The 27,597-nt window shown below is 40.8% G+C and overlaps 1 protein-coding gene across 3 annotated transcripts; it reads left to right on the top strand.

The window, feature by feature from the left end:
- Positions 1-753: 753 nt before the first annotated feature.
- cacnb3b (calcium channel, voltage-dependent, beta 3b) lies at positions 754-27,597 on the top strand. 3 transcript variants are annotated; one of them, XM_074681351.1, is made up of 14 exons: positions 754-979; positions 15,945-16,064; positions 16,230-16,352; positions 16,473-16,594; positions 16,854-16,906; positions 17,167-17,186; positions 17,421-17,501; positions 23,090-23,148; positions 23,369-23,469; positions 23,636-23,787; positions 23,886-23,981; positions 24,080-24,250; positions 24,337-24,384; positions 24,501-27,597. In XM_074681351.1, the coding sequence occupies exons 1-13, from the start codon at positions 941-943 to the stop codon at positions 24,364-24,366; spliced, it is 1,167 nt and encodes a 388-aa protein (XP_074537452.1). In that variant the 5' UTR covers positions 754-940; the 3' UTR covers positions 24,367-24,384; positions 24,501-27,597. The 3 variants fall into 3 exon arrangements, with proteins under 3 accessions (XP_074537452.1, XP_074537451.1, XP_074537450.1); XM_074681350.1 differs by lacking the exon at positions 754-979 and adding an exon at positions 9,189-9,575 and having other exon boundaries at positions 24,504-27,597; XM_074681349.1 differs by lacking the exon at positions 754-979 and adding an exon at positions 9,193-9,575.

The following is a 27,597-nucleotide window of genomic DNA, read 5'->3' as shown; positions in this document are numbered from 1 at the left end:
GACATTGGCAGTGGAAGCTATACCTACCTGGGTCGATGGACTGTGTGTAACTGGAAGGAGTTTACAGGATGCGAAGGGGCCAAAGTGCTAGATCAGTGAAAACTGAGAAGACCCCCACCCCTCTGTCTGTCCCACGTGGACATCTTCATCCATACACACATCAACATCCATACACACATTAACATGTTCTCCTGTCAAAAGCAGCCTCTTAGGCAAGCAAACATCTTGAAACCTTACAGGCTCTTATAATTATGCAGTCTTACATATTCAATTTTCTCCTCCATGTGTAATGGAATTTGAGCATGAAAACAGAATAATGGATCATCCAATTTCACTCATTTATTGCTATGGCAACAAATCCGGCTGAACACTGAGCTTGTAGGGGGATACATTTGTTTCCCCTACATTCACACGTTTACAAAGAAGTAGGTCGAGAACACATTGGGTCTCCCTGTAAATGTATTTACCAAGATAAAAACTAATGTAGCTCATTTTTAGTGATTTATAACTGAATAAGTTTTAGCACAAGTTCTAAAGGTGATGATGTCAGATTCACACGTTCATCTTATATTCACATTTAAAGACAGAAAAGCGACACGATGGAGTAACAATCTGTGCTGTGTGAAAAGTGCAGGTCTTGCATAATTTATCAAGAAAGCTGTAATCTATCCATCAGTGTGTCCGTGCGCGTGGCTTTGTGTAGTCATTGATCATACCATGAACCCACAAACTGAAGTGTGTGTTTTTTTCTTTCACGGCGCAGATGCCGCGGGAGCTTCACGTCCACATGAAGCTCTCCGCCGAGCTCTCGTGTTGTGAAAATGTTCACACGAGGCGCAGTGATCCGCCTGTAGCTGAAGCTTGTACTCTTCAAACTGAGCCTTTTACTTTTATTCCACCCAAGTTGGGCCGATGTGACCGAGGTCTCCTTTAACTGCGGATGTCCCTAACCAATTCCAGCGTCTTTCTGCTCAACGAGGTGGGTTGTTTTCAGTTTTCTCCTCTTCTTTGGGATCTCTCTTGTTGAGATCGGGGTAATCACGATCAAAAAAAGAATCCTCACTGTGTTGTTTGAAGCATCGAGCAGCCTTTGGAAACTGACATAAACAAGCAGTAAATATAAAAGCAGCTCCTCGATGGGGTAGTACCGATGATTTAATTAGACAGGCTGACCTCATCGGGAATCTCTCACTTCAGAGTAGAGGAGGCTCAGCAGGCATGCATCGACTCTGTCATGCTGCCAGAGGAAATACAAAGCAGATTTTAAATGCAAAAACATTTGGACCAAGACAGAATAATGAGTCAGGTGGAGCAACAGATGCACAATCATCCAGCACTGTGGGTGTATTCATGCTTCCACCTTATTATTTATCAGAGCATGAGAGAAATAATTTAGACTTTGCTGCAGGATAACAATAAATGCATTAACCCTTTATTTTCCCTGCCATACATGGAGTCTGTGTGTGGTGACTCATTCATATTCAACTCCTTGTGACTGTGTACATACAGCTCCTCAATTCAACTATTAAGTTGCTGTTATGTCATTTTGGATCAGAAACTTTAAAGTTCATATGAGCATTAAGCTATAGTTCACCCACTGGAACCTGTGTCTTCTGTACATTGAGCATGATAATAACATCTGAGGGGAAAAAATGTAAATATGTCATGTCATAAAATGTTTCAGCTGAAAGAATGCAACCTTCAGAATTACAGCCTGGGGATAAAAAGTAAAGAAATATGATAGATCAAAGTGTTGTGCTGGGTGTATGCTGCTCATACTGCAATATATATTCACATGGTGTGTTTGTTTTCACCAAAATAATGTATGGATGTGGTCTTATTATGTTTACAAATGCAATGATTCTTTAGGAAATGAAATGTCATCCCCTATAAGCTGGAGAAAAGAGAACAGAGATTTCCATCATGTGGAGCAGAAGTGTGATGAAATAGCCATGCAATCATCCACACAGACTCTGACCTTTCATCGATAATTTTAACGGTTGTTTTTGTGTCTTGTTGGGTTGCTGTTCACAACGATTTTGCCCATCGATCCTGGCATTCTCAAAGGTACTATTTCTTTAAAGCTTTTATTCACCGAGCATGGATTGATGCGGTTTAGTTTTTTACTCTGAAATTTTCTTCAAGAAACTCTACAAAATCCTGAAGGTGCTTGGAAAGTCAAAAGTTATGATTCTGAGTGAGCTCCCAGCCTTTTCTGGCTGGTAAAAGTTTCTCTGGAGGAGCTGGATGATTGCATCATTTGCTTCAGTGTGTGTCTGGCAGGCAAACTACGGGGGGTCTGGTCCGTCTCTGGGCTGTGGATTCACGCTGTGTGCTGAAGTGAAGGTTCTGCCCTTCAAATTAAACTCTTCTTTGAAAGTCAGCTGTGATCGACTTCTCCTGATGTCTGTGCCATGTACTTGAGATTTATAAGGAATAAGGCAAAGGCATTGGACTGCTGTTTCTGCTCTTTCTTCTTTTTGTTTCTGACAGGAGCAGAGTTTGTGGAAAATATGTAAGATTTGACATTTAAATCTTGGAGAGTCGTTTTGTGACTTTCCTTTTTGACTCGTTGCACTTTCAATTTGTTATTTTGAGTAAAGGTTTAAAAATATTCGAAAGAAAAGCTTTGACATGCCCTAACTTGGCCATTATACCTCAACACCATCATCAACTTGCTTTCCTTTGATACATTAATAACTGCTCTGTGCTTCATTCTATGAAGAAAAAGCCTTTTTATTTCATCTTGACCATGAACTGATGTTTTGAATTTCTCTATAAATACTATCTTTGGTTAGATTCATGCTCACAGTTTGAACATTTTTTTTCTGTATTTGAGTAAAATAAAATGTACAGGGTGGTAACAAACAGTCCAACCTCGCTGTGTACTACGCTGCATGTGTGTGTGTGCTTCTTCCAAACACAAAGTACACAGTCTGTGTGTAAAGCTGCTCGGTGACACTATCACTCCCCTCACTGTGGTCTCACCAGTCTGTTTACATCCCTCCTCCACTTGAAGTTTAAACTTCAAACAGAGATCAGCTCTGAGCTGGGACACAAGCTGTACCTGCATGTCTGAACCCATCAGGTAACCGTACCAACCTTGCGCAAGGATTTGGCAGCAGCCAGGTGTCATCTTCCTCCAGTCAAAAATCAAAACGCAGCATCCCGCCGCCTTAAAATAGCCCCTCATCCATAATGCACCAGCAGCAGCAGCAGCAGCAGCAGCAGCAGCAGCTCTGCTTCATACGGGACACACTAACAGACATCTGCACTCAATGCTTGGGTGCAGCTCTCTGCCATGTTTCTGCCTGTCTTCAGCTCACTGCACAGCACCGTGGAGTTTAACTTTCAAACCTTCATCCATTCATGTTTAATTCACTCGTACAGCTTGTGCTGAAAGCGAATGGATGGCTCTCCCATCTTTCTCTATCTCTCTCCTTCTCCTTCTCTTCTGCCTCACTGTTTCCTGCAACCTATCCTATGAATTATGAATCTCAGCTTTGCAGGAGATTTGCACATCAGCTTTAGTGTATTGTGTCGGACTGGTCTTTCTTTAGACGCATGTTGTTGATCTCTTGCAGGATCTTTGTGGAGATGTTTTGCACACAAATGAACCCTTAAAGCAGATACAATGCTCTTCTCTCTGGTTGGTTTTTGTGGTTCTGAAGAAACTCAGACATCCAAAGATATCCACTCTGATTAGGTGTCAGAGTACAGCCAACCATGACATCCTCAGAACACACAGAGTGAACAGAGGGCTTCACTGGGGACGCCTCCACATGTCGAGCAGACACAAGTAGCACGACTCCCACAGCTCCCATCAACATAAGACTTTCTCCTGTCTGAAAACTTTTACTTCTGACAGGTTGAAATCCCACAAGGCTTAAACAACAGTGTGATGAGACTGTAGAAACAGTGGATTTTCTCCTTCTGAGATTTCGTCTTTGTGCTGCTTAACATGATTTTGTCCATTGACAGTGTACTTTTTGCTGATTTACACCATTCAAAGGAAACTCTATTCTGTATCATGAGCTTATATTTCAGAGGGTGAAGTTCTTCTAACATAACAGCCATGTTACCAAACTCTTTTCAGATCAAATGAAAAATCAATTAAGAGGCGGACATTCACCAACAATGGAAACATCACATCTGTCATCTGACATAAGCAAACTCTTGCAGTGAGGCACCAAAATTTGATACCAAACTTCCAAAAAGAGCAGAGACAGCACATTATCCCTTTACCTTTTGAGTTACATGTTACACAGTTAATACGTTTTTTTATTTTATGTGCAGAACTACTTTGACCATCATGTTTCTGCCAGATCCCTAGAATTCACCAGAATAAGACTGCATGCTTTGCAGCTTGTTATCTTTCTGTCTGAACTCCTGATCTAAACGTGAGACCATGAATGTTGCTTCGAGATTTAAAAAAAACAGACATGCCAGCGTCCTGAATGAACTTCACATGCAGTTGCAATCCAGATTCAATCCTTTGGTCCCACCAGGCTGGTGAGGTGGAGATGAAGGGATGAGAGGGGAGCAGCAGCAGCAGCAGGAAGGGCGGGAGAGGCAGAGAGAGCCTCTGTGACGTAGACAAGGGTTGTGTACTGAGAGTGGCGGAGAATCAGAGAGGAGGAGGATGAGGAGGAGGAGGAGGGGGTGTAGAGAAAAAGAGAGGGATAGACTGCTTACAAGCACGCTACAGTACACTTCAGTGTTACCCAGGAGAGAGCGCACACCATGACTGAGTAGCAGAGGGGCCAGCGAGAGAGACGGGGAGTTTGCTCTCCTACCTCCAACTGAGTAAGTAACCAGCTGTACCTCCGGCATCTTATCTCTGCTGAAAAAGGCGCTGCTAGTTATTCTAATGTGAACTCTAGATCCGTGCATGGTTTAGGACTGTTACCTCACTGGATGTAGATGAAAGATGGAGGAGGAAACAGGAATATTTTCAACTCTGCCCTTGAAATGTGAAGTTGAATCAGGGCTTTAAAAGTTATTGTGGCTGTAAAAGTTAGGTGTGTCTAGTTTTCATTTATATCCAGGCATTTTTGTGACACATTATATGAAACTCTTCCCCTTCTCTGGTGACATTTCTGTGCAAAGTCTGAGTTACACCAAAGCAGAAAATGCCATTTAGTGCTGATGTAGTGCGATGGAGGAGCAGCGGTGGGAGGCTGTGGGCATCCTTGCAGGCATTCATGCTCTCTCTGTTGGTGGGGGGAAGGAGTGCATTTGGGACCGCTAGGCTTCCTGTGTGGGGTCAATTAAATACTGCATGAGACAGAGCACTAAAAGCCTGTCCCGTGAGGAGCCAAGTGCTTTGTGTGTGTGTCTATGTGTGCATGAATGATTGTGTGTTGGAGCATCAGTGTGCAATGTCTTGATTAAATTTGATGAAGCAGCGATGTTGAGAGGGCTGATGAGTCCAGTTTAGGTTTTTTATGACTAATCTTTTATTTTTTCTAAGACAGCCCTTTTTATTTTATTTTGAAAAGGCAACAAAAAGTCAGAAATGTTTCCTCCTTTTATTGATAAAATCGGTCTTATCTTAGATTTTTTCTGTTCTTATCCTTTAACCATCTCCAGTTTATTATTCTGGCTTCTTGGCTGATACGTTTGTGATGTCCATGCACCAACGATGGCTTTTAAACCACATTTCTTGTCAGGTCAAATGTTGACATCTGAAAACTTGTGAGGAGTCATGGTGCTTAGACGTAAGGCTGAAATGCGCAAATATGTAGGGCAGCATTACATATTGATAAGTCTGACATTCCCCTCAGTAAGCTAAACCCAGGATTCAAGACTCACCAATTAGGCCTCAACTCAAACCTCGAGCTTAAATCAGGTCATCTTCTGACAAACATTTCTGGTTTAATAAAGGATGCAGCAGTACTGTGCCATTCTGTGCTGCACTGAAGGCACACAGCTTTATATGGGTTAGCTCCAGCCGCTCTGCACTTTGAAGCAGTTTGGGGAAGTCAGGTTGAGGGACCCTTGAGGATGGAAGAGAGCCAAAGTATGCACAGCATAGTTGGCAAGGCCAAGTCGACAGCGTGGATAAAAAAGATGTAGAATCCTCCTGACTGGGCTTCTTTTCTTCTTTTTGCTGTATATCACGACACAGACAACTCAAACACTGATGATTCACGTCATCACATACGAGATGTCTCCTATTTTTAAACCTCCACACTTCCAGCTGTTTCTGTGAGGACTTGGTGACTTTGGTGAAAAAGCAGTGGCGTGCAGTGTGCTTTGAAATGACTCGAAGTGCGTATTTATAGGCTGCAAAGGGCTCATTAGAGGCCGGGAGAAAGTATCCCGAGGTAACATTAGAGCACGAGGAGGGTGGAGCTCCTCGGGACAGGATGGAGTATCAATCTGGGTAGCTCTCTTATTGATCCACCCTGCCCTACTCCAGTTGCACTGTCAGGAGACCTTCTCCCTGTTTCTGCATGATCCTCCTCTGCCTGCTAATGCTGCCTCAGCTCTCACTGCAAACACTATGGAGGTGAAAAGGTTGGAGGCATGGGCAGGTGTGTTCACAGATTTTATGCTTAAATGTCCAGATTTGTTGGGGACATCTGGAACTTGGTGAACTCTGAAGTATCCTTTTCTTTTTTCTTTTAACAAGTCACAGAGCTCACAGTTGGTGCGGGGTTTCTCAGCTGGTTACAGAACAAGAGTGTAGCGCTAGTGCTAAGCAAAATTACAAAATAAAGACTTTAGTCTCAGATCTTTATGCTTTTTGATTACCTCCGCCAAGGAGGTTATGACTGTCAGTTTGTCTGTGAACAGCATAACTCATAAAGTAACTAACAGGATCTTGATGAAATTTCCTTGAAATGTTCAAAATGGGATAAGGAAGAGGTGATTAAACTTTGGAGGTGATCCAGATCACCATCTGGATCCAGGATTTTTTTAAAGGATTCTTTATCATTGTGGGATAGGGCTGTTTTCACCATATGTGTATATAACTTCACCCTAAATGGTCGGATTGCTTTGCAAAACAATACAAGACAAGGTCACCATAATTTCTGACAGATGTAAAAGTACAATCCTGGCAATTTTCTGGATACTAAGATCTGGAATATGAAACATGTCATCATAGTTATCAACACTGTCAGGTAACAAATTAACGTACAAACCTGCAACTAACACCAAATTGTAGCAGACAGTCTGCTAAAAGGGAGTATAACATTAAAGTAGGACTAACGTTTTTCGTGACAATCACAATATGCTTTGTGAAGGTCTGCGCTCTCTGAGTGCTTTTCTAGTCCCAACTGAAATATGTCTGTAGAAGCAAAAAGTGGCTTCCAACGTTTAACGTTTATGAAGGCATTGTTCTCTGCTATGTGTGTTTACTTGTGTTCAGACTTTCTTTGTGATCTGAGAGCTTTCATGTTCATACAGAGGATGTTAGAGTTAAGAGTGAGGTGAGGCAAAAGATGTGTTCTTACTCTTAAACAGTGAGTGGCACATATTGTCACTTCTAAAACCTTTTAAGAGAATCAGCATAATGGTTGAAAATTGACTCATATGTTGAAATCCCTTTATCCACTTTTTGTCTTCAACGGCGTCAAATTTTTCGTCTTTGTGCAACCGCTTTCCTCTCCTTACCTCGACTCTGAAGCCGATGTGAACGTTGAAGACGGGAGCTAAAAAAAGAAACCTTATGAAGTACACCTGCATCATATCACCAGGAGGATTGAACAACATCAGATGCAATATTACCCTGTTCTTAAGAAGAAGAAGGAAAACATCGCTGCATAGACTGAACACATACTGCAGACTGAGCTGAGACGCGCCCCAGTGTCTGTTCCTTGTTGTCCATGCAGACACTTAGTTCACATTCAGATGGGCTATCTAGCATCAGTGAATATAGCTGAGCCAGTCCCAAATCTGCCTGGTCTTTCTTGAGGGAATTCATCAAAACTCAGTGAACTTTGACAATCCTCCGCTCTCTTCTCCCCACTGCCAGCACCAGTCTGTGATGGGGAGAGGGGGTGCTATATTTAGACCGACTGAACAGCAGAAAAATAACAAAAAGAAAAGATTCTGCTGTTAATCTCTAGTCTTATTGTTCTAACATTCGGACTATCTAATTTCTCTCACTGTTTCTCTCTTTGTCGTCACACTCCTTCACTTGTGGGCTCTTAAATGCAGAGAAATGACTCAATCAGCATTCACACAAAAACCCAATCTGTAGTCTTTCTTCTTTGAAAATGTTTCTCGTGCATAATTTGCTATTCAGGTATGTCCTGTCTTCCCTGGCTCTGCCTTTCTGCCTGTCTTTATTTCTTGCTCTTTCCCGCTCTCTCCATCTTTGGTTCCTCTCCCACTGTTAGAAGAGCGGCTCTGGCTGCTTCATTCTCCACACTAATGGAGAAAGTAGTTCCTGTATCTTCTCTGTAAAACTGGAATATGAGGGAGATAGTTCCTCTAAAAACAATTTATGTGCAATTGTGTGTGTGTGTGTTTGTGTCCCTTTAATTTTTGAAAGCCTCACAGAAATATAGCCCTGAGACATTTGTTGCTAAAAGCCTCTTCTGGAGTGCACTTAATTCTTGAGTTGAATGAGGGCGAGTGAGCGCATGCTGCCAGTATAATGGTTGTTTAAGTCGGGTCCAGGGTGCCCGGGGGCGACCTGGAGAACAGGCGTACATGAAGCCCATGTCCTGCCAGGAACGAGCAGGCTGTCTGCAAAGGCAGAGATCTTCTCTGCCAGCTTATTATGAAGACGTCTGATGGACCCTAGATGGCTGCCTGCTGACTCACCGCTGCATCTCTGTTCTGTGGGCTCATGCATCACCTTCCTGTCAGGGGGGATGGTGCAGGGGCAGGAAGACAGCCCTGCCCTCCTTCACACGTCGCCTCCTCATCATTTCTCTCTCCCCTCTGATATCCACTTTTCCCAACTTCCCTGTTTGGGTTTATTTCTGCTACTGTGGAAGCAGTCACCTGTTAGGCAAAGAAAGCTTCCAGCTGGCATCAGGATAGACTCAGTTGTCTCCCAGCATTCATCTCTTCGTTATTATCCCTGAGAATGTCTTACATAACTTCTCAGTCTTTTTCTGTGCAATCGGTTCCTGGTGAAATGTGAGGTGCACAGCATTCATGACCACTTTTCTGGATCTTCTAAAACAAATTTTCGTATCAAGTGTTGCTGAGAGGAATATTTCACATCTGATGGGAGGACTTAGATGAGATGAGAGGACTGAGTGACTGTGCTTGAAGGAGGAGAAAAGCTCCTGTTTCTGAGGGCTGCCTGGAAGCAGAAGAAAAACCCACAGAGCTGTACCAGTATGCAGGCGTGTACACACCAGTGCTGCAGTCAGGGCATCAATTTTGAATAGGAAATGGCTGTTGAGGCAGTGCAGCAACGTCAGCTGTGAAGCACTTAGTCTGGACGCGGCTGCCTCCCTCTCTCTCTCTCCCTCTGTAACCACGGGGCTGAGGAGAGGAGGAGGAGGAGGTTTCTGCCTTCTCTGTGCAATGGGGGAGAAGAGAGCACTGGCAGCAGCATCATGTCTGCCTCCGACTCGAGCGCTACAGGACTCATCTGCAACAAGGTATGCTGTGGATGCTGCCCATTTTGTGGGATGACGCTGCATGCAAACTCAGACTCATGGTCCATGTGTCCCCCGTCTGTCTGCTCTCAGACGTCTTCTTGTGTTGTTCTTTCCTCTCCTCCTTTCACTCTCGTCTCAGCAGAAGTCTGCTCTGATTCACTCACTTCCCCAGCGTCTCTTCTCTTCTTCTCCGTTACCTCTTTCCTCTGTCTCACCTTCTTTGGACATACTGTACTGTACTGTACAAACACACACACACACGAGCAGCTTGTTGTTATTTTGTAACTCTGTAGGTAACTTTGAGGCTGTGGGAGTCCCATCTGTTGAATGTTGCAGTTTTTGACTTTGTTCATGTCTTCTCTCTTCGTATGAAGGGGTTAGATTTCAGTCTTGCTGGGGATTTGTACTTGTCATTTAGTATTTTTAGTCAGTTTATTGATGTTGCTTTGTGTGTGCCAGAAGCTCCTGTAATCCCGGTAAAATTCACAAACAAGAAAAAGGGAGACAGAGACAGAAGGAGAGTCATACAGTGTAGAGAGAAACAAGTGATTCAAACAAGTGAAATTTCATTTCAACTTTGCATCTACACAACCTTTGGATCAAATGTTTGCAAAAAAAAAAAAAAAAAATTGTTTTATATATATATATATATATATATATATATATAAATTTATAAAAAAATTATGTCATCTATTATTATTATTATTATTATTATTATTATTATTATTATTATTATTATTATTATTATTATTATTATTATTATTATTAATAATAATAATAATAATAATTTATTTAGTTATATATATATATATATTTTTTTTAATCTGTACCACTCCCGCACCAATGGAAAGGTCTCAGCAACCAGAATAAGATCCAGGACACATTTAAGAAAGTAATTCTTTTAAGAGATTTTTGTTTGTTTTTTTTTACTCAGATTTACTCAGTGAGTAAGAAAGTTCATTCATCTTAATAGAATCAAAAGTCAAAAAAACACCATCTAAAATCTGGTCTTGTAGTGTCAGTCTCATTTTAAGAAATGAACACACAGGAACTTGCAGTTATCATGTTCATATCATTGTTTTTATGTTTTATTATATATAAGAAGAATATTACACTGCAAAAACTGAAATCTTATCAAGTGTTTTTGTCTTATTTTCAGTAGAAAATTCCTTTTTAGACTCAATATCAGCCAAATTCATATGAACAATCCAGAAAAATGTCTTGTTTAAAGTTATTTAAGGAAAAAAATGAGGTCTGAATTGCTCGTAACCAGTAAAAAAATCTGCCAATGGAGCAAGAGAAAAGCTACTTGTATTAAGACATTGTTCTAGTCTCAAGGAAATTTTCAAGCAATTTTTTCTTGCTCCATTGGCAGATTTTTTTTGCTGGTTACAAGCGATTCAAACCTCATTTTTGTACTCTGATAACTTGAAACAAGACATTTTTCTGGGTTGATAAGTTGAAAGTGGCTCATATCGAGTATAATAAGACAATTTTTACTTAAAAAAAGACAAAAACACTTGATAAGATTTCAGTTTTTTGCAGTGTACAGCTTTGTCAAGTAGCTGGCACAGCTTTTTAAGCAGTCATTGAGTTTTTGTGTCCTGTCAGTTTCCACATATATTTGCCGTTTTAAGGTGTGAACAGTGCCTTTAGTCCACACAAATAGATGTACAGTATATCATCGAAGTGGTGAAAGCAACAAGAAGATGCCACACTGTGGTGTTAATGTACTCAGTATAAACTTATAGATGTTTCATTTACTATAAGAAATAGTGTTGATGCTATCATTGATGTACCTTAAAAGAGGAATAACTCTATAGAAGTTACACTGTCAACTCATTAACAGGTGATTGGAGATCTCTTACACAAACATTAGTAATTAAGAACATAAACTCTTAACCCTCACACTTTAGTACATGGCCATGACGGGAATGTCTCGTGCTGCAATATGTGAACATCTGTAGTTTGACAGGAAGCGGCTCTGACTCAGAAAGACTTCTTGAGAAATGAACAGAGTAATCTTTTACAGTTGCTCATCTGATCTGCATGTTTTTCTTAGTCTTACTGCCAAAAGCTCAAACAGAGAGAGTTTAAAATAGCTTCAAACACCTGAGAAAAATATCAACAGTCAAGAAAAAAACAACTGTTGATAAGATGTTCAATACATACACCGTGGTTATTTGAAACAACTCATCCAGTGGTACAGCACAGCTCCTGTTCTGTTGTCATTGTTCATTGCTTTGAAAATATTACACTTCAAAAAAATCAAAAATGTCATGCTGCCTTTGATTTCTGGCATCTGGTTTTGGAATTTCTGCAGGTTTTGCAGAAATGACGAAAGAAAAGCAGCAGAGTGTTTTACATCAATGAAGGCCGTTTGGACTCCATGTACACTAAAGCAAAGTGTTGCACAGCTTTGGTACAGAACCTGGACGGTAATAAAGAGAAAAAGTCTGGCAGCTCTGTGCTTCAGCTTCAAGTGAACATGTCCTTTCTCTTATATAACTCCAAGGAATTTCTGCTTTAGGTCCTTTTTTCATATCAAAACACTGTTTATACGACATTATATGAGTGAGATGAATGAAGGTGAAGAGAATGTACTGATACTTTATGCTAAAGAGGCTCAGTTTGCACTTAAGAATATCAGTTCTCATCCATCTGCAGAGCCGTGTGTGTGTGTGTGTGTGTGTGTGTGTGTGTGTGTGTGTGTGTGTGTGTGTGTGTGTGTGTGTGTGTGTGTGTGTGTGTGTGTGTGTGTGTGTGTGTGTGCTTTAATTGGGTTTTGTTTCTTCTGCTGGTAGACTCCACAAACGCTGGCAGGCTTTGATATTCAAATGATTCCCACAAACTCTGCTCTGGATTCTGATAAAGCAAAGAAGGGATGGAGGGAAAATGGTGGGGAGGAGGGAAGAAGAGAAGAGAGGAGGCAGGCGAAGGAGACAGGTGGGGGAAAAGTGTAAAAGAAGGATGACGTTGTTATGGAGCTATATTTGGCTATATTTTGTGGGAGCTCCTGTCTGGTTTATGAAGAGTCTTTCAGCCCCGCACCCACCTGGGACTGAAGCCACCAAGAGGAGGAACAGGGTGCTGATGAAGGTAGAGCACAAATGTGACATCTGGTAAAGTGAGGCTTTGTCAGACAAACTTAAAGATTGTTTTTTTTGTCTGTTTTAGTAAGACCTTGGTCAGATGTTTTTGTTGTCTTGGTTTGTATTGAATGACATTTAAATCTTTTTTTTCTAACTTGGGCTGGCTTTGGCTCTGTCTGTTGATCAAGCTGTCACTGATTGGAAGACCAGATGTGTGATCCCAATCTTTCCCAGTGACATTAGATGTGTGAATATTAAAGCTGATAAACATGCAATTGGTGATCACTGGTTACAGATGGTGACCCATCAGATGCAGTCTGTTTGTTTGTGGCTTCAGTGAATTTCTGAGCTGGGATGAAAACAAACTTCATGTCAGTGAATTGTAAATCATGAAAACATTTTACGAGAGCTGTTTTCTTACACATAACTTCATCAAAGATATTTTAGGATTATTACTAAAAAAGGCTGCATAAAACATGAACATCTCTGTGATGTCACCCATTGGTTTCTTTAGAGCTATTTTGAAGCCAAACGATGGGAGTCGTCATACTGGAAATGCAGACACAACCATAGACTGTCCATAAAATATAGTTTCTGTGACGTCACCTGTCTGTTCCTGAACAGAGTAATGAAGCCAATCATCGGCAGGGGCCATATTGGAATTGCTGACTCAAGAGGCGGGCTTTGAGCCTCCTCACTAACAGCTGTAGGACGTCAGACAGTCACATGACCTGTGCCTCTGATTGGACAAACTGGTGATCTGAATATCTTCTAAACAGCTCAGTTACTAAAAGAAAAAGAAAAGAAAAAGCGTGTGCCTGGAGAGACATTAGCGATCCAGACCCAAGCCGTTTTTGAACCAGGCTGTAAATGTGTTTTTAATGCTATAAAAGTCTGTTTCTCTTGGCTCAGTGTGTGTGAGTGGTTTCCGGCCCCTCTGCAGCCAACCTCAAGCAGACCGTCAACAAATCACAACTTTTAGCACTCCTGGATAGGATTCATATTTTTAGACAGGATGTTGCCCCTTTGACATGAGTTAACTTTCATTCAGCCCAGAACCAGGCTGTAATGTGTCTACCTTTATAGTAACAATGAGCTTGTTGGCATGGAGTCTGGTGAATGGCACGTACGGTAAGCGTATTGGGGTCAAAAGATTAGACAGACAGATTAACAATTTAGCCTATTTACACCATGTTTTTCTGAAAACTTCAGTTGCAAAAGAGCTGGATGCTGTGTTACATTTAAAAAGCAGAAATAGATGGTTTGCAAACCAAAATGTGCCTTGTTTTTTGGAAAATCTCAAAAAGATGTGACCGGACCACAGGACAGCTTGGTGCTGCAGATTGATGGGGGAAAGGCCTGGTCAGATGATGAAACTGATAAATGTAAAAAAAAAAAAAAAAAAAAAAAAAAAAAATCATATAATAATATAATTATACTTTGAGCAGTCTACCCTGTAAAAATGAAATTTAAAATGATTTTAAAACAACTGACCCCAAAATAGAGAGAGAACACTGACTTGTTTAGTGGAAAAAAAATCAGTATTTTCAAGTTTAGAAATGAAATATTTTAAATATACTTTGAGATGACATCTCATGTCAAATAAATTATTTCATCAGTAAACTTACAAAACTTCTAGGAAGTTCATTTTTTAAATACTTGTCATTCTTTTGTGGTGATACCATGTGAAAATTGAATGGTCCTGCAGATGATATTATCCTCAAACTATATGAAATTTTTTTTAAAAAAGGAGGATTTTTCTTAAAATGTTGAACTATCTGCTCGAACAGTATCCATACTTTTTTATCTGTATTGTTGAGATACTCGACCTCTTTTGAGTTACTATTTTATACCAGGTAATGTTGCCAACCTGTTGAAAACAAAAAAATATATAATTTTGGAGACGTTCCTTCAGGTGTTTTATTCTGCCACTCAAAAATAAGTCAAAGTTTCTCTTGAACCACCATTAAATTTGTATTGAAGGAAATTCTGATGTGCAAACTTTTCTATTTATTTAATGCTCTGTTTCTGCCACCAAGCGCTTCAGGATCGGGGTGTGTGTGTGTGTGTGTGTGTGTGTGTGTGTGTGTGTGTGTGTGTGTGTGTGTGTGTGTGTGTGTGTGTGTGTGTGTGATTGTGTGTGTGTGTGTGCTGTCCACACCCTTGCTTATTGTGGCATCACACAACTGTTCAGTGTTTCATTGTCTCTGTCCCAGTTTTTCTAGAAACCTGTTTCTGGCACCATTTATTTGTCTTAGTCATGATTCTTATCACAGCATTTAGGTTTCTCAATACTCCAGCACATGAAAATTAAAACTCCAAACTTTTAACTAAAACTGACCCTCTTCTGACTCAGATTGCACATTTATACCGTGGCAGGGTCTCATGGATAAATGAGAAATTTATTCTGATTACCTGCTTAAGGCCTCTGGACTTTTGCCAACATCTGGTGCGTCTGCTGAGTGAGTTCACAGACAACAAGTGCTGTGCTTGATGTTGGTGTTGTTGCTTTTCTCACGCACATTTTGTTCCCCTAAGACTGATGCTTTGGAAAGCGACAGGAAGGGACTCACTGGTCCTTGCAGGCTGGATCACATGGCTTCAGGAGAGGATGGACAGGTTCAGACTCAGGTTGAACAAGGAGGGAGGCATGGGAGGTGCAGAGAGATGTCCACTGTAGATGAGCTGTTTGCATCTACATATAAGTTATTGCTTAATAGTTTATATGTCTACATTATTATGAGTAACACTAATAAAAGATTATATAAATGAAAGTAAAACCTATTTTTTTAGTGTCAGGAAGGTACTGTTATATGTTTGCAGACCATGTGAGCCTGTGGATGAGTGAATTGTTGCTACCTGAGAAAACCATACAGGGGGAGATCAAAAAGGCAGAACACAGCCTGCTGCCATGTGTTTCCAATAGTTAGTCATGCATTTAACTTTTAACCCATATGAACAGATTTTGGTGAATAAGCGTAGCTAAATAAATTCTTGGATCCTGTCACTCAGCTTTAGCTCCAGTCTCCCCTCCCAGTTTGCCAGTTAGACTGTAAACAAATACAATGCATTTGTTATTGGAATTCCTGGTTAGATGTGCTTTGTTCCTAACAGCTGGCTTCACCTGAAGCCTTTAGAAGTTGGCTCCCATACAGTGGTGTCAGTTTGTAACGGGTAGCAGCTGTTTGCTGGTGGATTTATGTCCTTCCTGTACAGCCTCTGTCTATTTATCTTCTCCTTTTCACTGTCTTTTCTGTTGTTTTTTTTTTGTTTACAGGGTTCAGCCGATTCCTACACTAGTCGACCCTCGGATTCCGACCTGTCCCTGGAGGAGGACCAGGAGGCGTCTCGGCGTGAAGCCGAGCGCCAGGCTCAGCTGCAGCTTGAGAGAGCCAAAGTATGAGTCGGGGTTGAGGGTCAACAATACCAGTCTCTGAATTTAGCTCATAGAAATAAACATTAATAATGTTAATAACTTCTTCTTCCTCAGAAATGTGAGGAGTTGCTTATTTCTGTGTCTCATGTAACTATTTCTTTTTCTTTTTTTCGTGTTTGTCATCAGTCTAAACCTGTAGCATTTGCTGTGAAAACTAACGTGAGTTACTGTGGGGCCCTTGATGAAGATTGTCCAGTCCAAGGTGCAGCTATTAACTTTGAAACCAAAGACTTTCTGCATATAAAAGAAGTAAGAGGACACCAGAAATCATATTTTATTAAAATTAGCACAATTTAAGATAAAACAAAATTAAACAAAAATAAATCCATTCTTCTTGGGTTTACAAAGCTGTTTTTCTCTGTCTGGCAGAAATTCAACAATGACTGGTGGATTGGTCGGCTTGTGAAGGAAGGGGCAGACATCACTTTTATCCCGAGCCCGGTCAAATTAGAGGCCATGAGGATAAAACAGGAGCAGAAAGCAGCAGCAAGGTTAGAGATTATGTAGCTGAGAGAGATCTCTGCACGTCTGTTATCGCTCTCCTTTACTTTCATCTGTATCTCTATCCTTCTGTCTTTTCTCTGTTGACCTAATTCCACTAACTCTCTGTCTTGCGCAGCCTTTGAAAAACTTTTTTTTTTCAGACCATCTTTTTTCTCATGTGTTGCTCTGTTTTGGAAGTCCTCCTCTCTAAATTGCACCTCGAGGGAATTCACGCATAATGAAGCTTTGCATTATGTTGCTCCACAGGAAAGGAGGAAACGCTTCATCCGGGGGCTGGAGGTCCACCCCTCCATCTGCAGGTAAGTGGGACTGAAGGAGACCTGCTGCTGTGTCTGTCTGCTCTGTCATGACGTGCTCTCACAGGGTCTCATTTGCATACCCTGCTGTGCCTGAGCTAGAATGGTGTTTTCAGAAGTAGGAGAGTTGTGATACTCTCAGCAAAGCTTGCACTTTTACATTCAAATACACCTAAAATGTTTGCATGGTGTGCATGTTTTCTGTGCTAACACAGCCTTCCTGTTAGCTTAATGCTTAATGTTCATTCTGTTTATCCTGAAAGCCAAACAGAAGCAGAAACAGGTATGTTTTGTGTCTTCTCCCCAGCGTCACACTTTACTTTTATCATTTATCTAAAACACCCTAAATGATACAAGCCTATAAAATGTAGTGTACCAAAGTGCATTTTATAGCTAGCTCTGCATCTTGCTAGAAACAATGCAGAGAGCCTACTAATCATACATATCAGTATGAAAGCTATTTGTGTTTATAGCAGTAAATCCACTTTAACATGTCTTATTATATTTCCACCTGCAGACAGAACATGTCCCTCCATATGATGTGGTTCCCTCTATGCGACCTGTGGTGCTGGTTGGCCCCTCATTGAAAGGTTATGAGGTGAGAAAACCATCAATGAAGCATTAATTAAGGCCCCGTTTACACGACGTTTCATCTGAAAATGCTAAAATGCAGTGAAAAAAAATCTAATGGACTGAAAACCCTATAGTAAGTATGCCAGGCCTGTAGTCGGCGCTATAACTTTCTTGTCCAGAAGCTGATTTTGGGAGATCTCCATTGCAGCAGAGTTGAGCTGATCATTTGGTGTATTGGGGGTGTATTTTTACTAAGTTAAAAAGTGGAGTAAAAGATGCAGATTTTGTTGAAAGACAGTCAGCAGATACAGCAGATTGAGCAGCACAAGCACAACAAGGTCATTCACGGCGATTGTAACGACAGTACTCTTGTCCCGTTGTATGCACGCGCGCGTGGCGGAGTGTGACGTCAGCGTTTCCACTGAAAACACCGGCTTGGTGTTTACACGGAAACGGTGTCGGGAGTGTTTCAGAAAAATCCCACTCTGGAGGCCGTTTTTAAAAGTTTGCGTTTAAGGTCGGCTGAAACGCTGTTTCCGTGCAAGCGTGAGGCTGAAACGCAACAAAACTTTTGCGTTTCAACCTAAAACAGTTGTTGTGTAAATGGCCCCTAAAGCCTGGCTCACACTACAGGATTTTAAAAATCTTATAAGATTCTTAAATCTGGTTGTATCACACACATAAAGAGAATCTTGACAGATCTTCTCTTCAATCTTAAGCACACATATACCACAAGATTTGAAAATCATGACCAGCGCACAGTACAGGATTTCATCAAGATTATCGGACCAGAGCGAACAACTAATGTATACAAGCAATATCACATGAGAGCGAGTGCTGTTGTCCTGGATATCAGCACTGGGGTGCTTACCTGCGGCATTCTGCCACATTATTATCTCACCTCGATAATTTAATGTGGATGCAATCTCTCTCCAACGCTTGTCCTTTTCCCATCGGTTGTGATAATCTTTGCAAGAGACGTACAGATATTCATGGTCTTGCCACAGGTCGATAAGACTGTCCTCCATCTCCACTGTCCATCTCACCTGTACGCTCTTTGTGCTTGCCATTCTTGCCTCTGATTCTCCTGTCTTGTGGTCATTTCCGGTCATCGTAGGCGGCTCGCTCTGATTGGCTACTGTCATCCTCAGCGAATAGGAGTTGGGTAATCATCCAGATAAATATCAAACGTGTGAAAATTATTGGGGCGGCTCCGACGAGTCTGTGAGACGATCGTGGGGCTAAAGATTCATCTGTCAACCGCTCACCCTAGAAGATAATCTTTGCCGAATGTTAGGGCCGATTTTAGTCCCAGACCAGATTTCTCCCCCCGATTGTCGGGAGGACTGAATCTGGGATTAAATCGGGCCGAGAATCCTGTAGTGTGAGCCAGACTTAAAGCTCCTGTGAGGGGCTTTCTTAGAACTGATGCCTCTATATGAGCTACAAAAGCGAACAAGACAGACCATCAGGAAAAAGATTCATCATTTCTATGAATGGGATATGCAATCACTGCTGCTGGGTATATGTCAGGAACAGGCTTTGTTTATGTGAACATTAAAAGAGTGAAGATGGACAGTGAGTAATACATTTAACAGTTAAAAGGCAATGGGATAGATTTTTTTGTTGACTTTAATGTGTACATGGGGCGCCAAAATCAGCATAAACTGAAAGTTCTTTGAATACAGGAGCTTTAAAACAGTTCGGTTTTGCTTATTTCAGTGCTGACACGATCAGATTGAGAAAATGTGGCGCAGTTATTTACATTCTAGTATTAATGGGCCCCTCAAAAGTCATATAAATGACTTCAATAGTTAATGACAGTTTAAATCTTTTAAAGTTATCTTTGTTGAAAAGAATCAGCATCATAAAGCAGTGTCTCGCTCTTACTTATTATTTTCACACACAGTTTCTACAGATGTAAACTTCCTCTAAGGGATATCAAAGTTATGCTCTTTGAGTTTCACACGTCTTTGAATTAAAGCTGCATTTTAGCCTTTGCATTCAAAAAGTAATTGATCCCTTGTGTTTCAGATTAAAAAGAGAAAAATTCGCTTACATTAGACTAGTTTATAAATCAAAACTTGAGACAGTTCAGCCATGCTAACATTTTAGCATCTTGAAATCATTTGGATAAATTACCATGACATTTCACATGGTGCCCTGAGGAACAATCCCACTAACTTTGTTGACTCCTGACATTTCCTCCAGAGCCACCATGAAGGTCACGCTGGTGCTTTTGAGTAAAATGTCTGAACATCTTTTGGGCTGATGTGGAGAGAAATATGGTCTGTATATTATTTTTCCTTCATGAGAGAACTGTAGTTATTAAAGTCATCTCTGACGGAAGATAAAAATACTTTACTTAGCTTTACAGCCCAAAAAAACCCCCTGACACTCCAATTAATTGGTGCTAGAATTTGTTAAGTCTAATTCAAAACTTGTGCAAAATAAAATGCTGAAACATTAGGTATTAGCAGCTTAACACTGGAATGCTAGCTTTAGCTCAGAGCACAGCTGTTCATCTGCTAACATGCTTTGTTATTAACACTAATGGGACACTCTGAGGTATCATTGTTTGGCTATGGTACACTATTTTAAACATTTGAGTTGATTTAAACACGGACAAATAAAGCATTATGGATAATAAATGATATATAATAAAAATTATTTAAAAAAATTTTAAAAAAAAAAAAATTATAATGTATACAGGTGTAACAGGAAGTTTTTCCAACCATGACCTCACTGTGAAGCAGAGGGGTCACTCTATCAGGGCCAAAAAGCTAACTATAGAATATTCTGCTTACTACTTGACCAACCAACCAAGTAGACACCATGTGACGTCAAGATGATCTTATTGATTAAAAACAAAAAGGTCGCCTCATTTTGTTTGGGAGCAGTTCCATGATAACAGTGTTCTTATTTATCAATTTCGGAGCAGACACAAAACTTGAGAAATAGGCTTGAAGTCCTGTCAAAGTTCAGGCAAAATCATAAACTGTATGCAATATGTGCTGAAGGCCTTTTCTGTGGACTGATCAGGTATGGGACATGTGATCAGGTTCAAATTTAACTACCTTTGTTAAGGATTTTTGGCAAATCAGAGTAAAGAATTCATCACAGCCAGGTGATTCGCAAGAAAGCCGAGTTAAAACTGAAAAATAAAAATCCCAGTAAAATAAAAGTTAGGACAGCAGCTGTATATGGGTCATACGTTGGTGTTTTTGTGCTGCCCCCTCACCCTTTTCCTCTTTGGAGCGCTGTAGTTTCAGCTCCGTCTGGACTGTATTTTCTGCTCCATTATGGACCCTTGGTTTGATGGCATCCATTATCTTGTTACAGTAACTGTGATACCAAACACCAGAGTCAGATCCTGATGAAGCTGTATTACACACACACACACACACACACACACACACACACACACACACACACACACACACACACACACACACACACACACACACACACACACTCACACTCACACTCACAGCAGGAATCTTTGTTGTTTTCTATACATAGATTAGGCGTGTTTGCCTCTTTGTATCATCCTCTGTGTATGAAGTGTAACACATGTGGGTGAGGTGTGTGAGAAATGTAGAAGTTGATTAACATTGCCGCTGATTGTGATGAAATATGGGGCATGTAATTGAACAGAGTGTATTTGTGCTCCAACATTTTCTCTCTGCCTCGCTCCCTCTTCTGTGACCACGCAGGCTGTGTGCCAAGCCGTTTGTTTTGTGCGTGCATGTGAGCGTGTGTGTGTGTGTGTGTGTGAGAGTGAATGTGAAATATTTATGCATCGCTCTGGCGATGTGCTTTGGGGATGCTCCAGTGGTGAGCACAAGCTTGCCTTCTCTTCTTCTCTTCCTCCCTTCTCTCCCTGCTTTGTCTCTTGTCGACTTATATTCAGTTGCTCTCCCTTGTTCCCCGACATTTCCTTCCTGTTTCCCTCTCTTGAACTCTTACTGTTTCTCCATCTCTCTTTTTCATAGTAGAGAAGTAACTCCGCTGTGCACCTCATCCCCTATTCAAGAGACCATCCATTTTTCAGGACGTTTTGAAAATAGATTGCTTCCCTTTGCCCTCAGAGGTTTAAGAAATGCTAGCTAGCAGCACATTGATCCTGTCTTTACCAAGTTTTATTCTGTCCATACATGTTCAGCGACATGCAAATGAACTCTGCTTGAAATAACAATTTGGGAATTGGTAGTTTTCCACTAAAGATAATTCGTATCACAAAAAATTGCACCTTCTCTTTGAAAATCCAGAACTGTAGAACATGCTATTGATGTAAAATTTAAAATCATCTACAGGATACAAGATGTTTCCTACTTCTGTGTTCTGGGTCAGTTTATTGGCACCACAGTCATTACAGTTTTAAACACACTTTATGTAAATTTACTTATTGGACCATGATGGCTCTGAACCAACCAATCCTGTTGTTAAATCTTATTTTAAGTCTGACTTGAGTGAGAAACTTTGTTTCCTGCAGATGATTATCAGCGGGTTTGCACAGTGGTGCTCAAACATCCGAGTAAATTAACAATAAGCAAGACACATTAGTAGCAGAGGACACTTCACAGTGCTCATTTCTGTCTGCATTGACTCTGTTTTCTGGCTATAGCACTATTCTGTGTTTAATATTATTTGTATTTTTTGTGCATGTGATAAAAGGAAGAAATAGTTTTATTTTGATGTGAAGCTGCAGTGTGGCATTTGTATTTTATGAAAGTTAAAGAATGTACATGTATGTTCCAATTTGGTAGTTTGGTGGTGGTGGTGGTTAAACACAGCTACTTGTACCAGTCAGTGCCAATGACAGGGGTTATTGAAAACCAAGAAAGTTCCTTACTTTTTAATTTTATTTAATTTTTTTTTCCAAAATATTTTAGTTTACTGCAAGTAATGGTGCTATCTCCTGCCATCATTTAACAATTAAAAGCGTTTAGGGATAGGTACCGAATTAGGTAATTCTGTAGGTACCGACTGAATTCTCTCAAAAGTGCCGGGTACCGATTCACATAAAACCAAAAGGAACCACGTTTCGGTACCTAAATGCATCCTTGTGACTGTGAGGGAGTGGAAGAGTAGGTGATTTTTCATACTGGACATTAACACGGCATTGCAAGGTTATATATTGAAGAATAAATTTGTTAAATTGATTTTTTAAATATTTTATCATTGAACAAATATATTTTTTTAAACACAAAAAGTACCGAAAATTGGTACCGTTGCGCACTGGTACTGAATGCCAGGCACCAGGCATCAGTACCGTATTGTTTCAAATGTAAAAGGTACCCATCCCTCAAAGCGTCCCTTTTAGTGATGTTTGAAGCTGTTTATTCCAAATGGGTATTAAAAATCAGTTAACCAATTATCTGTTTCCTAGATCAATACAATATGTCTTGCTGTATGATCTGACCTGACCTGTACTTGTTTACATCCATGTAGCAGAGCAGTGTATGATGAGAGTGAAGCCTAGAGTAGCAATAACTTGTTAAACAAAGGTCCAGACAAATTTAAACTGAGGTATCAACAAACTCAAAAGTGATCAACAAATATTTTTCTATCCACTCTTCTTTACTCTTGGTCTTCCTCTCTGTCGCCTAGGTAACAGACATGATGCAGAAAGCCTTGTTTGACTTCCTCAAGCACAGATTTGATGGCAGGTGAGTGGAGCCGTCCTGTGTGATGCTGCAGATCAGTGTACAGTAACTCTGTGACTGAGCCACGGAGCTGTTTAGAGGATTCTGCCTATCACATTTCATGGTCGATAGGACACATGACGATGATGACGACTTATTTTTAGCTGCGAGAGTGCACAAGTTCATCTCTTCCTATGAAATGGAGCAGTTGTGGATGTGGTGTGATAAGACGCTTCTCCTGCAGGATCTCTATTACACGGGTGACTGCTGATCTGTCGCTGGCAAAGCGCTCGGTGCTCAACAAGAAGGCCATAATGGAGAGATCCAACACTCGCTCCAGTTTGGGTGAGTGACAGTAAAGTTGTCTTTGATCTATTTTTGCTAAATAAAGATTAGTAACTGCTAAGAATAGATGCCTCCTTCTTCTTTAGTGTCACGTCTGTACTAAACTTCAAAGGAGGTGTTGCTTTGTGAGGTGTGTTAAATCCCTGTCTTCTTTGGATCACTGTAGCCGAGGTCCAAAGTGAGATAGAGAGGATCTTTGAGCTGGCCAAGTCTCTCCAGCTGGTTGTTCTGGATGCTGACACCATCAACCACCCTGCTCAGCTCCTCAAAACTTCTCTGGCTCCCATTATTGTCTACGTAAAAGTCTCCTCACCCAAGGTGGGGTAGGAGTTAAGAGACAAATCAAGACATTTGAAGATGCCTTTGTGTATATTCCCCATTTGCTTTAGTTTTGTTTCCTTTTGCCTGTCTTTCAGGTACTTCAGAGGCTGATCAAATCTCGAGGGAAGTCGCAAAGTAAACACCTTAATGTCCAGATGATGGCAGGGGACAAGCTGGCTCAGTGTCCGCCTGTAAGTCATGCTGCAAAGCTCACAATCAGAAAGCTCAAATCCTGTCTGTACTCTGAGTGTTATAACTTTACTTCTGCATCACTCCTGTTCCTCTGCAGGAGATGTTCGATGTCATCCTGGATGAGAATCAGCTGGAGGATGCCTGTGAACACCTCGCAGAGTATCTGGAAATTTACTGGCGTGCTACACACCTCCCATGTTCTGCCCCTGTTAACCCCTTACTGGACCAAAGTGTGATAACCCCACCCTCAGCTAACTCCAGCCAACAGGTGAGACACTCAAACCAAAGTGCGGTTTATTCACATTTTGCTGCTTCCTGAATGACAACTTTCCTTCTCTTGTCTCTGTTTTTTAGTTTTCCGAGACTCAAGAGTTGATAGAATAACAACCACCACAAATATCCGTAAGTATAAATGTGTCTGTCTTTCAAATTTTAGTCTCTATTTCTCTTTTGTAACTGATTCTGAGTGCTGTTTTCTCTCCTCAAACGCATCCCTCCTCCTCCTGCTGTGGCGGCAGCAGCCTGTGCTGTCGGCTGGGGTCACACAAGGAGGTCATAGAGCACAGGGACCAGGGTGCCACCAGGGGGCAGCAGCAGCCCTCTAATCTTCAGAGCCAGCCACCACCTTCTCTGGCAAAAAGAGAGAAACAAGAGCAGAGTGGATGAAGAGAGGAAGAGCAGGAGGCTGGTGAGCTGGAAGAAGAGGAGAAACACTAACAGGGAGAGGAGCATGAGGAGGAGGAGGAAAGTTGAAACAGAGGAGCCTCCACCTCACTGCTGCCCCCTCGGCAAGAGCTCCCTGCTCCCACCGCCACGCGACAACTCAGGGCCGCTTTCCACAGCTGCACAGATACTGGTAACAAAAGCCAGTACAGCAGTGCAGTCACTGCACACCACCTTTTTCCCCTCCCTCACCCAACCGACCTCACCCGACTCCCTGCCCCCACACTGGAGGTCAAGCTGAGCCAGCCCAGGTGTGATTGACACCCAGACAAATTACACACCTGTGAAGTCAGAAGAAGTTAGGATGAAGTACTGTAGCATAGCAACACAAGGTTGAAACAAAAGTAGCTTCTCAATGTGGTGTTTCCTCTCCGATAATCATGGCTTCCAAAGAGAGCGTTGTAAAAACAATTATTCATGTCTTCCATCTCTGAGCTCACTCCAGTTTAACCAAATGTTTCCTTTAAAATGCACAACAGTTATTTTTCTTACGTGTGTTCTTCTTAGTTTTAAATTTTTTTTTCACTTTTTTTTTCTTTTACTGTTGATATCTTGGCTGTGGTGATAGCTGATCGCTTATCGGTATGCAAAAGTAATGCAAACCACAAACACGTCAAGTGCATGCTTCCATATCAGCAGCCTTTATGCATATTCGGTTACAGCTGTGAATGTATAAATGCTGCTCCGTCAGCTCAGAAGTGATTATTTCCAGTAACTAACGGGTTTTGTTTTGCAGGTGGTTGGTGGCAAATCTGATAACCATAGATCTCTTAGACAAAGGAAATGATCCAAAAAAGTAGTTGGTAGCATAACATTTATCTGCTTTAACAAATGAAAAACCATTGTTAATCCATTTTTCCAGACCCAGGCTTTCAGTTTTGGCACAGTTCATACTCAGTAGCATTCATACCCCGTTAACAGACTGCCCCCCATGGCAGTTTTACAGTAAAATGAAAGTTTGATACTGGAACAATGTCCCTGTCCAGTCTCTCATTACCAGAGGTTGTAAATTTTATTTTTCAGAACAGTCATATCCACTCTCATTTTGTTGGCCGTTTCTTAAGTAGAAGTTAAATCTATGAGAGATTTAACTTTCATGACTTGACTTGATCTTTAGGACCAGAAAACTTGAAAAAATAAAACAGCTTGTTAAGTAGATGTAGTGTTTGATTTTTAAATAGATGTATAGATTGGTAACAGTTACATGTTGCTTCAGCATGTGTGCTGAATGTATACTTTGTGATGTTAGCACTTAACGTAAACTAATCACGTTACCATAAACTGCACAGTCAGGAGCACATCTGCCTTTATGATATCAGTAGCATTATTTAAACTTTACATTGATCTGCTCGGTAGTGTGGTGGCAACTGAAGAAGAGGGCGGACTACAAATGCCTAGTTTCTGTGTAGATATTGAAGTGAGTTAAGGCATCAGCAGGGACTCAGAGTTATGTAACTTGGTTAAAAAAAAAGAAGTAGCAACTTTGCCTGCATCTGCACCCACCCTCCACCACAGCACTGTGCTATGACTCTGAAAGGATTTCATCACCGCCAAAGAGACACTGAGTCTCTAAGCACATCAAAAGATTGCAAAGCTTACTTCCCAATAAGCCGGTAAATTATTTCATAATCTTTTGGTGGAAGTTCTGCTGTATAAAATACATGGAGAGCGACCTCTTGTGGTCAGTGTATGCTGTTATCCTCAACTGAAGTGCAGAGCAAACATTACATGTGCATCCTTAAAATGAAAGATGATATGAGAACAGAAAAAATATGAAACAACTCCAATTTATCTCGCTAGTTTGATGTATTTGCTGCAAACACCAAAAGATTCATTTAGATATCATTTCTCATGTTATTTTTTTTTCTCAATTTGTAATATCGCCGCTGCTACATGCCTCACAGTACAAGTGAATGCATCTCAAGAAGCACTGGTATTCTCATCTTAACAAATCTGCTTTACCATATACAAATATATCAATCAGTTAATGAACCACAGATGTAAATAACCTAATATATGTGCATGACATACTGTACTCCTGTTTCATCAGAAGGGCTTTTTGGAACCATCCACACATGAGCCGCTCACTCCTCTGAGTAATCAATATGACAAACATAACCAGGAACATGTATACATTATCCAGGCTTTACTGTACATACTGTATAATCTGTATGCAGATATTATAAGTATTATCATATTGCACAGAAACAAACAATGCTGGCAGAAAGAAGAGAGGGTTTTAGTCACATAACATAAATCTATATTAAACTTCTCAGAGAGCATGAGTTTATATGTATTTTCCTCTCCTTTTAGAAAAATGCACTGCAGTTATTTAAGACCACGGTGAAGTTTGCTTCCACTGACACCTACATTCATTTCTAAAGGACCAGGTTTGAGATACATAACCTCTACTTGAGCACAGTTTCTTCGTTTGATTAGAAAATATAAACTCTTTACATTTGTTTAATTTCTCTTGCAGGAAATTTCTACAAATTATTCCTTAATCGTCCAAAGCACAACTTTGTACAATTCTTGTTTTTCCTGTTACGTTTCACTTGCCTAAATTCTGTATGCAATACAAAGTCTGTTACTGACGAGACACTAGCTGAGACTATCAAGATATCTCCTCGGGTATGATGAGGTATAATTGCACTACTATAATTTCTATTGTCAGCTTAATGATGCAATAAATGCACTCAACGTTATGCTGTACCCTCCTTCAAAACTAAACAAGATGTCTGATCTGATGATGTTAACATTTTACTGGGCTGCTGACAAGTCGATGTGATAAATTTCAAAAAGTGTCTGATGGTGATGTGTGCAGAGTGCATCTTTTATCAATAGCACATTTGAAAGAGGGGGTGAATAAAACACATTTATGTAACATTTTCT

The sequence above is a fragment of the Halichoeres trimaculatus genome, unplaced genomic scaffold (genome assembly GCF_033239565.1).
Source record: "Halichoeres trimaculatus isolate MK-OKI-2021-1 unplaced genomic scaffold, fHalTri1.1 fHalTri1_scaffold_11, whole genome shotgun sequence".
NCBI classification, from domain to species: Eukaryota; Metazoa; Chordata; class Actinopteri; order Labriformes; family Labridae; genus Halichoeres; species Halichoeres trimaculatus.
This window is presented reverse-complemented; position numbering and strand designations above follow the sequence as displayed.

Coding starts and splice junctions, on each gene's coding strand:
- cacnb3b (XM_074681350.1), top strand. CDS start 9,531: ATGTCTGCCTCCGACTCGAGCGCTACAGGACTCATCTGCAACAAG. Junction 16,595..16,853: donor GAGCAGAAAGCAGCAGCAAG/GTTAGAGATTAT, acceptor GTTGCTCCACAG/GAAAGGAGGAAACGCTTCAT. Junction 24,251..24,336: donor CAGCTAACTCCAGCCAACAG/GTGAGACACTCA, acceptor TCTGTTTTTTAG/TTTTCCGAGACTCAAGAGTT.